At 46.8% G+C, this 12101-nt stretch overlaps 1 protein-coding gene across 1 annotated transcript; it reads left to right on the top strand.

The window, feature by feature from the left end:
- Nucleotides 1–6723: 6723 nt before the first annotated feature.
- PRAMEF20 (PRAME family member 20) lies at nt 6724–11317 on the top strand. Its single transcript, XM_055261651.1, has 3 exons — nt 6724–7025; nt 8179–8760; nt 10756–11317. The coding sequence occupies exons 1-3, from the start codon at nt 6733–6735 to the stop codon at nt 11315–11317; spliced, it is 1437 nt and encodes a 478-aa protein (XP_055117626.1). The 5' UTR covers nt 6724–6732.
- The last annotated feature ends 784 nt before the right edge of the window (nt 11318–12101 follow it).

Raw genomic sequence — 12101 nt, 5'->3', positions numbered from 1 at the left:
GTTCAAGCAATTCTCCCACCTCAGCCTCCCAAGTAGCTGGATTACAGGCCCCCACCATCATGCCCAGCCAATTTTTGTATTTTATTTTTTTTTATTTTGAGACAGAGACGGGGTTTCACCATGTTGGCCAGGCTGATCTTGAACTCCTGACCTCAGGTGATCCACCCACCTCAGTCTCCCAAAGTGCTGGAATTACAGGCGTGATCCACCATGCCTGGACTTAATTTTTCTATTTTTGTAGAGACAGGGTTTCACCCTGTCAGCCAGGCTGGTCTTGAACTTCTGACCTCAGGTGATCCACCTGCCTTGGCCTCCCAAAGTGCTGGGATTACAGGTGTGAGCCACTGAGCCTTGAATGAATGAATTCTTGACTTCCACTCTATCCCTAATACTGTCACTTTCTTGATTCATGAAATGAATATGGATATCTGGTATGAATGGATATCTGATTCAATCCACTAATCTGGGGAGAGCCAAAAACCCAATCAGGATTAACTGGGTGGAGCTTCAGAAATGCAATCAGATATCACTTTTTGATTGGAAGCTAGCAGCGGATACAAGGAGGGGCGTGGGTGGGAGTTGCGATTAGAAAGGTCAATAAAAGCTTCTAAAGACCCACAGGAGAGACCCAAAGTCTTCAAGCCTGGAGTTCCCGCTTGGTTCTTCCTGAGGTCTGAGCAACCTGCAAACAGTCCAGATCTGGTAAGTCCCTAATCTCTGTAAGGACACTCCCATCTGACCTACAGTCAGCCAATCTGGGATGGTGACAGTGCAGGCACAGAGTTATATCCTGTCTTTTTTTTTTTTTTATGAACAATTTGAAGCTTTGAATTTTTTCCTTTAAATGCAGTTTTGTCTTTATTTCAAAAAATTTGATTCGTGCTTTGTTTATATCATTTCAGAATTCTTGGTGGGAGCAGTGACTCATGCCTATAATCCCAACACTTTCGGAGGGCAAGGTGGGAGGATCATCTGAGCCCAGGTGTTCAAGACCAATCTGGGCAACATGGCAAAACTCCATCTCTACAAAATATTTTTTTTGGTGGGGGATAGAGTCTTGCTCTGTTGCCCAGGCTGGAGTGCAGTGGCATGATCTTGGCCCACTGCAACCTCCGCCTCCCAGGCTCAAGCAATTCTCATGCCTCAGCCTCCTGAGTATCTGGGATTACAGCCGCCTGCCGCTATGCCTGGCTAATTTTTGTATTTTTAGTAGAGGTGGGGTTTCACTATGTTGGCCAGGCTGGTCTCAAACTCCTGACCTCAAGTGATCCACCCACCTCGGCCTCCCAAAGTGCTGGGATTACAGCCATGAACCACAGTCCCCAGCCTCTACATAAAATGTTTTTAAATTAGCCAGGCATGGTGGCATGCATCTGTAGTCCCAGCTATTTGGGTGGCTGAGGTGAGAGAATCCCTTGAGCCCGGAAGTTTGAGGCTGCAATGAGCCATGCTCACACCACTGCTGTACTCCAGCCTGGGCAACAGAGTGAGACCCTGGCCCCCTCCCCACTGCCGCCAAAATAAATCTTAAGCAAACAGTTTAAAAAATATCCAATTCATTGAAATCAGTAGGCAGATCCCAACCCACCCCCCCTCAAAAAAGGAGAGAAAGAGTTTAGAAGTCTCTACATGCTAGCATCCCATTCAGACTGTTTAATCCTACAATTGTGGTTTTGTAAGAAAAACAGACTTAAAGATTTCCAATAATTCCCAGAATGGCCATAAATTATCCTGGGTGTAATTTTCCCATCAGTTTAAAAATGCGCATGAGAATGACCATGAATTTTGAATGTATAGCTGGCTGGAGTCCCAGAGGCTTTGTTTGGGATGCCTTAGAATTTTGAGGATCCCATTCCATTTCTTAATATCTCTAGAGCAAAGGAAATCCTATAAATTCTGTTGGAATTTGAAGAGTTTGGGCAAAGTGATTTGCTTTGACAAGTGTTCCTTGTACAGAATTCTCTCTTTATCCTTGGTGATGGCCTGTGCCCTCATTGTTCCACCAGTGACCAAGTCTTTCCGAGTTGCATGAAAATTGCCTTGAGATTTGCTTATGTCCCAGTGGTAATTTTTGCCCACCCATGACCAGATTATCCTAACACTAGAGACTTTTTCTCTGGTGTCCTTTATACTTGGCTGTGACCACCTTAGTGGCTTTTAATTGGTCATCCTGTGCTGCCTTTAATTTATTTTATTTATTTATTTAATTTTTTTTTTTTTTTTTTTTTTTGAGGCAGAGTTTTGCTGTCTCACTCAGGCTATCTGGGCTCACTACAACTTCAGCCTCTCAAGTATCTGGGATTAGAGGCATGAGCCACCACACCAAATTAATTTTTGTATTTTTAGTAGAGACAGGATTTCGTCGTGTTGCCCAGGCTGGTCTCCAGCTCCTGGCTTCAAGTGATCCACCCACCTCAGCCTCCCAAAGTATTGGGACTACAGGTGTGAGCCACCACGCCTGGCCTCACATTCTTTAATTTTCTCAAACTGCTTTGCTAAGCCCATGTCTTTGGGAGGAAACACCCTTTAACTTCTTGGAAACACTGAATCTCTCTCCCTCCCCTCAAGGATAATGCTGAATTTTTCAGATTCTACATCTTCTCTTTTGTAGCTACTTAACCTTTTCATTTTTAACTTCGATTTAGACACAAGACTTTCAATTCTTGCAAGATCCCCAATAGATCCCCTAAGATCCCCCAACATATTCACATGTCGTGCTTTCTTCCCCAGATTTCATTTAAAACACTCAGCCCCACCCTGCCGGGCTCACACCCTTCGTTTTCCTATCTAGTTTTCATTGTAATTGAATTATCCTATCCAGTTTTCATGGTAATTTTGGCCTGATTTCCTTCAGAGAATCTTTGACCTTAATTTTAAACCAATCACATCCTCATTGTAACTCTTCCACCCGAATGGAGACATGGGTGTGGGGGTGCATGCCTGTAATCCCAGCGTGGAAGGCTGAAGCATGAGAATCGCTTGAACCTGGGAGGTGGAGGTTACAGTGAGCCAAAATGACACCACTGCACTCCAGCCTGGGCTAGGAAGTGAGACTCAGCCCCCCACCCCACCACACCAAAAAATTAGATTATACCACCCAGGTAATCATTGGATACATGATGATTTCTGTTGTGTTTTCTTAGGGACTGTCATCTTTGTCTTTGTAAAACTGTTTTAACTCTGAAATATTTTGATAAATTTGATGTGGCCAAGGATCCCTCAACAAAGATACTTTCAAGTTTTTTCATTCTGTCTAATGTCAGGAAGAGATTCAACCCTTCCCCATCACACACTCAAGACTATGAAGGACACATATTAGTAAAACTCCATGTTTGTGGAGGGAATCAGTGAATGACTCCTGGACTTTCACCCTATCCCTAAATCTTTCACTTTCATGGATGAATATCTAATTCAATCAGTTAATCTGGAAGAAAGCCAAAAATCCAATCAGGATTAACTGGGTGGAGCTTAAGAAATTTAATCAAATGTAGTTTTCTTTTTTGTTGCTGTTGTTTTTGTTTTTGTTTTTGTTTTTGAGATGAATCTAGCCTATTTCTCAGGCTGGAGTGCAGTGGTACAATCTCAGCTCACTGCAACCTCCGCCTCCTGGGTTCAAGTGATCCTCCTGCCTCAGCCTCCCTAGTAGCTGGGACTACAGGCACACACCACTGCACCTGGCTAATTTTTGTATTTTTAGTAGAGATAGGGTTTTACCATGTTGGCCAAGCTGGTCTCAAACTCCTGACCTCAAGGGATCCACCCTTCTCAGCCCCCCAAAGTACTGAGATTACAGGTGTGAGCCACTGTGCCCAGCCAAGATGTTTTCTGATTGGCAAAGGGGTGATGTGCTTAGAAAGGTCCATGAAATCCTCAGGGAGAGACCTGAGGCCTGGAGTTACTGCTTGGTACTGTGAGGGGTCCAAGCACCCTGAACACTGAGTCCAGATCTGGTAAGTCTCCACTTCCATAAAGACACTCCCATCTGATCTGCAGTCAGCCAGTCTCTTAGTTTCAGGCAGCCCAAGATGGCACAGAGAATTATCCTGTTTTATCAGATGAACAGATTTTGGCTTTGAATTTTTCTCTAAATGCAGGTTTGTCTTTATCCCAAAAATTTTGATTTATGCTTTGTTTTGCCATTTCAAAATTCTTAGCCAAGCAGTTTTTTTTTGTTTGTTTGTTTGTTTTCTCTTTTCTTTTTTTTTTTTTTTATTATTATACTTTAGGGTTTTAGGGTACATGTGCACAATGTGCAGGTTTGTTACATATGTATCCATGTGCCATGTTGATTTCCTGCACCCATTAACTCGTCATTTAGCATTAGGTGTATCTCCTAATGCTGTCCCTCCCCCCTCCCCCCACCCCACAACAGTCCCCGGAGCGTGATGTTCCCCTTCCTGTGTCCATGAGTTCTCATTGTTCAATTCCCACCTATGAGTGAGAACATGCGGTGTTTGGTTTTTTGTCCTTGCGATAGTTTACTGAGAATGATGTTTTCCAGTTTCATCCATGTCCCTACAAAGGACACGAACTCATCATTTTTTACGGCTGCATAGTATTCCATGGTGTATATGTGCCACATTTTCTTAATCCAGTCTATCGTTGCTGGACATTTGGGTTGGTTCCAACTCTTTGCTATTGTGAATAGTGCCGCAATAAACATACGTGTGCATGTGTCTTTATAGCAGCATGATTTATAGTCCTTTGGGTATATACCCAGTAATGGGATGGCTGGGTCAAATGGTATTTCTAGTTCTAGATCCCTGAGGAATCGCCACACTGACTTCCACAATGGTTGAACTAGTTTACAGTCCCACCAACAGTGTAAAAGTGTTCCTATTTCTCCACATCCTCTCCAGCACCTGTTGTTTCCTGATTTTTTAATGATGGCCATTCTAACTGGTGTGAGATGGTATCTCACTGTGGTTTTGATTTGCATTTCTCTGATGGCCAGTGATGAGGAGCATTTCTTCATGTGTTTTTTTAGCCAAGCAGTTTTTGTGTTTTTGTTTTTCATTTATTTGTTTGTTTAAGAAGGAACCTCATTCTGTTGCCCAGGCTGGAGTGCAGTGGCATGATCTCGGCTCACTGCAACCTCCAACTCCCTAGTTCAAGTGATTCTCCTGACTCAGCTTCTCAAGTAGCTGGGACTACAGGCACCCGCCATCACATCTGGCTAATTTTTTTTTTTTTTTGTATTTTTAGTAGAGATGGGATATCACATGTTTTCCAGGCTGGTCTTGAACTCCTGACCATGTGATCCGCCTGCCTTGGCCTCCCAAAGTGCTGGGATTACAGGCATGAGCCACCACACCGAGGCTTCTTGACATTTTAAATACATATTTTGTGATTTTTTTGTGCCCTTGAGTTATAGTTCATAGACTTTGGGGTATTGTGATTTGACAAATTAGGTTTTCCTTTTTACTAAAAGTTTTTTTTGAGACAGGGTTTCACCCTGTCGACCAGGCTGGAGTGCAGTGGCGCAATCTCTGCTCACTGCAACCTCTGCTTCCCGGGTTCAAGCGATTCTCGTGCCTCAATCTTCCAAGTAACTGGGATGACAGGTGCATGCCACCATGTCCAGCTGATTTTTGTGGGCTTTTTTTTAGTAGAGACAGGGTTTCACCATGCTGGCCAGGCTAGTCTCCAACTCCTGACCTCAGGTGATACACCCGCTGAAGCCTCCCAAAGTGTTGGGATTACAGGTGTGAGCCACCGCACCCAGCCCCTTTAATAAAAGTTTTAAAACATTCTATGTAATATATGTTAAGTAAGTCACCATGCCCAGCCAAAGTGGTTCATTTTTAATATGTGTAAGAGGTGTGTATTGGAAACATCTGTGTCTTGTGAATGATCCATAACACTGTCACATAGCTTTCAAAGTTTCCCACTGAAATTTTAAATAACGAGCCTGGGGCAGAGGCTCACGCTTGTAATCCCAGCAATTTGGGAGGCCAAGGTGGGTGGATTGCTGGGGTCTAGGAGTTCAAGACCAGCCTGGAACAACATAGGGAAACCCATTGTCTTTACAAAACATCAAAAATTAAAAGGTTAGAGGGGCATGGTGATGCATGCCTGTGGTCCCAGCTACTTGGGAGGCTGAGGTGGCAGAATCCTCTGAGCCTGGGAGGTCAAGGCTGCACTGAGCTGAGATTGCACCACTGCAGTCCAGCCTGAGTGATAGAGCAAGACCCTGTCAAAAAAAAGAAAAAAGGGAGGCAGGGAGGGATGAGGGAAAGAAGAAGGAGAGAGAGAAAGAGAAATAAAGAAAGCTTAAATAATGAAAAGAAAACAAATAGAACCCATTCTAAGGATGCCCCGTGAATGTTCCCAACCAGCTTATTTGTAGGAACTGAGAATGTAGGCATGTGACACTCTCATTCCCATTGTTTTAGAACCTTGAGTAATTAGAAATTTCCCCCAACAGTGGGAGGAGTTAGCTTTCAGGTTCCTCCATACTCACTACTCACTGGATGAGCACTGGATAGAAAGGAAGGGCTAGTGGTGGCCCTCCCTCCTCACTGCTTGGGAGACGCTCATGCTGATGCAGCAGAGGCAGAATGCTGGCTTTATGGCCACTGAGTACAGAGTAGAATTGGAGTAAACTGAGGACTCTTTCACCATTGCCAGAGCCGTGACTTTGGCCCTGGGTGAAGATGAGATTGATGGGCTTGGCCTGAGAGTGATGCCTTTTCTCTGGATTTGTCCTCTGCAACTTTTCCTTGCAGATTCATGAAGATGAGCATCCGGACTCCACCCAGACTCCTGGAGCTGGTGGGGCGGAGCCTGCTGAGGTACCAGGCCTTGGCCATCTCCACCCTGGAGAAGCTGCCCACGGAACTTTTCCCCCCACTGTTCATGGAGGCCTTCAACAGGAGACACTATGAGGCCCTGAAGCTGATGGTGCAGGCCTGGCCTTTCCGCCGCCTCCCTCTGGGGTCTCTGATGAAGAGGCCTTGCCCAGAGACCTTCCAAGCTGTGCTCGATGGGCTCGATACACTGCTTACCCAGGGGGTTCGTCTCAGGTGAGGTGGCCCAGGTCGGCTGGTGGGGAGGGCCCAGGTGTACAACAGAAGGAACAGCTGGGTCATGACAAGTGAGGAGGTCCTAGGGGGCCCACAGGCTTCTGATGGTTTTGGTGAGGAAGCTTAGAGAGGCCTTGGCCATTGCCCAGCTCCTCAGGGAAAGGACTGCTTACCACCCGGGGTCCACCGAGGTAACAGGACCCTCTCTTCTAGTGACACTGAAAGGCACCACTGAAAGTGGGAACTAGGCTGGGTACAGTGGGTCACACCTGTAATCCCAGCATTTTGGGAGGCCAAGGCAGGCAGATCGCCTGAAGTCAGGAGTTCAAGACCAGCCTGGCCACCATTGTGTCCAGAATTGGTTCCTGCCGGTGGGTTCATGGTCTCACTGACTTCAAGAATGAAGCCACGGACCTTCGCGGTGAGTGTTACAGTTCTTAAAGATGGCATGGACCCAAAGAGTGAGCAGTAGCAAGGTTTATGGTGAAAAGCAAAAGGACAAAGCTTCCACAGCCTGGAAGGGGACCTGAGCAGGTTGCCACTGCTGACTGGGGTGGCCAGCTTTTATTCCCTTACTGTCCCCTCCCATGTTCCATTTCTGTCCTATCAGAGTGCCTTTTTTTCAATCCTCCCCACGATTGGCTACTTTTAGAATCCTGCTGATTGGTGCATTTTATAGAGTGCTGATTGGTGCATTTTATAGAGTGCTGATTGGTGCATTTTACAATCGTCATGTAAGACAGGGAAGTTCCCCAAGTCCCCACTCGACCCAGGAAGTCCAGCTGGCCTCACCTCTCAACATGGTGAAACCCCAACTCAGCTAAAAAGACAAAAATTAGCTGGGCATGGTGGCGGATGCCTGTAATCCCAGCTACTTGGGAGGCTGAGGCAGGAGAATTGCTAGAACCCGGGAGCTGGAGGTTGCAGTGAGCCGAGATTGCGCCAATGCACTCCAGCCTGGACGACAGAGGGAGACTTTGTCTCAAAAAAAAAAAAAAAGTGGAACTGGGCAGGATCCAAGGGTAAAACAGGGTGGAAAAAAGTCAGAGAGAGGGAGAAGCAGCAGCGAGGGGAGCAGCTGATATCCAGGATGTGAAGTATAAGTTCAGAAGTGAGTCCTTAAATTCTCAGCCTCTCTGCTATTTTTCCACAGGAGGTGGAAACTTCAAGTGCTGGATTTACAGGACGTCAGTGAGAACTTCTGGATGGTATGGTCTGAAGCCATGGCCCGTGCCTGCTTACCAAATGCCATGATGAACAGAAAACCAGTGCAGGACTGTCCAAGGATGAGAGGACAGCAGCCCTTGACTGTGTTCATAGACCTTTGCCTCAAGAACAGGACTCTGGATGAATACCTCACCTGCCTCCTTCTGTGGGTCAAGCAGAGGGAAGGTTTAGTACACCTGTGCTGTAAGAAGCTGAAAATGTTGGGAATGCCCCTCCACAATATCAGAAGCATCCTGAAAACAGTCAACCTAGACTGTATCCAGGAGGCGGAAGTGAATTGCAACTGGACACTGCCCGTCCTGGCAGAGTTTACCCCATACCTGGGCCAGATGAAGAATCTTCAGAAGCTCGTTCTCTCTGACATAGATGTCTCTCTCTACATTTCCCCAGAGAAGAAGAAGGAGTTTGTTACCCAGTTCACTTCTCAGTTCCTCAAGCTGCACTACCTCCAAAAGCTTTCTATGAACTCTGTGTCTTTCCTCAAAGGCCACCTGGACCAACTGCTCAGGTGAGGAAGGGTAGTGAGCTTTCTCTGCAGACCACAGCAAAGCCTTTCTTGTTACAGTGGGCATCTACTGTGAGCCAGCCTATGAGGATGTAACAGTAAAGGGGACACTAGAATGTCGGTGCATTTTCCTGTTGGAAGTGGGTATCACACATTCATCCCAATGAAGACAGAGGAATCACCTGGGGTAGATGCTATAGAGAGGCTGCCATGCTAGGAAGCTAGCTACTGGAGGGTTCAGATTTAGTGAGGGTGCATTTGTGAATTCTTCCTGAGGACGTGTGTCTAAGTTAAGATGATGAGAAATAGGCCAGGGATGCTGGCTCATGCCTGTAATCCTAGCACTTTGGATGGTGCTAGCAAGAAGATAATTTGAGCCCAGGAGTTTAAGACCAGTGTGGGTAACATAGCAAAGACTCCTGTCTAAAAAAAGAATAAATAAAAAATACAAAAAAGATAATTTTTCTTTTTTTGAGATGAAGTTTCACTTTTATCACCCAGGCTGGAGTGCAGTGGTGTGATCTTGGCTCGCTGCAACCTCCGCCTCCTGGGTTCAAGCTATTCTCCTGCCTCTGCCTCCTGAGTAGCTGGGATTACAGGCATGGGCCACCACTCCTGGCTAAGTATTTTTAGTAGAGACGGGGTTTCACCATGTTGGCCAGGCTGGTCTCAAATTTCTGACCTCAGGTGATCCACTCACTTCGACCTCCCAAAGTGTCAGGATTACAGGCATGAGCCACCACGCCCGACCCAAAAACAACATAATTTGTTTTTGTTTTTTTGAGACGGAGTCTCGCTCTGTTTCGCTTTGTCGCCCAGGGTTCACGCCATTCTCCCGCCTCAGCCTCCCGAGTAGCTGGGACTACAGGTGCCCAACACCACGCCCGGCTAGTTTTTGTTTTATTTTTTAGTAGAGATGGGTGGGGTTTCACCATGTTAGCCAGGATGGTCTCGATCTCCTGACCTTGTGATCTGCCCACCTTGGCCCCCCAAAATGCTGGGATTACAGGCGTGAGCCACCGCACCCGGCCAAAACAAGATAATTTTTAAGAAGTGATGGGAAGTAGGGAAGTGAAGTGGGCACTGAAGAGGGGAATGCTCAGCAAACCTGCACATTTCAGAATATGAGCTCTGTGCTCAACAGCTTGGTGAACACAAATGATCCCATGTCTAATTCCCTGTCATAATAGGTTGTTTTGAGCTCCAGGTAAATTAATTACCTGAGAAATGCATGATTCTGAAACAGAGGGTCAGGGAGCAGGCACAAAGAATGGAGAAAGTGATAGATGGTTTGCTGATGATACAGGCGTGTCACGGACGCCTGCAGCCCGCCCACCCCAGCTGATGTTGCAGGATCCTGCCTGGGTTTGTCCTTTATGCCTGTGTCTCCACTGAGCTCCTGTAGCGCAGAGATGTGGTTTTCTGCCTGACAGATGAGGAAAGGGAGCTTTAAGGATTCTGTGAACTTGATCCATTCCTATAAATGATGGTGAAAAGACTCAGCATGAAATGTATTTTTTATTTCTCTTTGAGACAGAGTCTCGCTCTGTCACCCAGGCTGGAGTGCAGTGGCGTGATCTCTGCTCACTGCTACTTCCACCTCCTGGGTTCAAGCGGTTCTCCTGCCTCAGCCTCCCAAGTAGCTGGAATTACAGGCACCCACCACCATGCCCAGCTAATTTTTGCATTTTTAGTAGAGACAGGGTTTTGCCATGTTGGCCAGGCTAGTCTCAAACTCCTGACCTCAAGTAATCTGCCTGTCTCAGCTTCCCAGTTCTGGGATTACAGGTGTGAGTTACTGTGCCGGGTCTAAAATGGAATTGACCTCAGTGGCAAAGCTCTTCATCACACAGCATCCTAAGTGTTGACCATCAGACAATCAGGATGACCCTGGGCTTGGGCAAAATGGTCTTCGTCCATCACTTTGAAATGATTCCCCACCACCCTCCGCTCACCCCTGTGATTCCCCAGAACTAACTTCCTGCTCTCTCTCCCCAGCTGTCTGAAGACCCCGTTAAAGATCCTCGCAATAACTAACTGTGTGCTTTTGGAAGCAGACTTGAAGCATCTGTCCAAGTGCCCAAGCATCAGTCAACTAAAGACCCTGGACCTGAGTGGCACCAGACTGGTCAATTTCAGTCTTGTGCCTCTCCAAGTTCTCCTAGAAAGAGTTGCAGCCACCCTTGAGGACCTGGATTTAGAAGACTGTGGCATCGCAGACTCCCAAGTCGATACCATCCTGCCTGCCCTGAGCCGCTGCTTTGAGCTCACCACCTTCGGATTCCGTGGAAATCCCATCTCCATGGCCACCCTGGAGAACCTGCTGTGCCACACAATCAGACTCAACAACTTATGCCTGGAGCTGTATCCTGCCCCGCGGGAGAGTTATGATGCTGGTGGTATTGTCTGCCGGAGCAGATTTGCCCAACTTGGGGCTGAGCTGATGAAGAGAGTGAGGGCCTTACGGAAGCCCGAGAGGATCTTGTTCTGTACTACCGACTGCCCTCAGTGTGGCAACAGGTCGTTTTATGGCCTGGAGGTAGATCAGTGTTGCTGTTGAATACCTGCCTATTTGGGTAGATATATCAAACTCCTTTTTCTGGACACTTCAAAACTAAAACCTAGGTCTTTTTGCGCCCAGGCTGGAGTTCAGTGGCACAATCCCGACTCATTGCAACCTCTGCCTCCTCAGTTCAAGCGATTCTCCTGCCTCAGATGCACCCACCATAACACTTTTTAAATATTTCAATCCCACATTTTAAAAGTTACATCTAGGCTAGGCATGGTGGCTCGCACCTGTAATCCTAGCACTTCAGGAGGCTGAGGCGGGCAGCTCACGAGGTCAAGAGATCGAGACCATCCTGGCCAACATGGTGAAACCCCGTCTCTACTAAAAATACAAAAATTAGCTGGGTGTGGTGGCGCACGCCTGTAGTCCCAGCCACTCAGAAGGCTGAGCCAGGAGAATCGCTTGAACCCAGGAGGCAGAGGGTGCAGTGAGCCGAGATCGTGCCACTGCACTCCAGTCTGGCGACAGAGCAAGACTCTGTCTCAAAAAAGTAAATAAAAATAATCTGTCTCAAAAAAAAAAAAGTTACATCTTTTTGGGGTGCTAGCTCAGATTGATGAGAGATTTTCTCATAACACCTCCCCTCTCTCCCTATCAAGGAAGAGACTAGTGTAGTGTGTTTTGGAATCACACATCATCAAAGGGTGGATAACGATCAAGTGCCTGTGGGTGATGAGTGACCTTCCCTGCGTTGAAGAAACCTACTTAAAGGGCACCTAAGTGAAGGATCCTGCTGAGGATTCAGGGGCTGGTGTTGCTGTCAGGGATCTTAGCC

This window comes from Symphalangus syndactylus, chromosome 22 (genome assembly GCF_028878055.3).
Source record: "Symphalangus syndactylus isolate Jambi chromosome 22, NHGRI_mSymSyn1-v2.1_pri, whole genome shotgun sequence".
Lineage (NCBI taxonomy): Eukaryota > Metazoa > Chordata > Mammalia > Primates > Hylobatidae > Symphalangus > Symphalangus syndactylus.
This window is presented reverse-complemented; position numbering and strand designations above follow the sequence as displayed.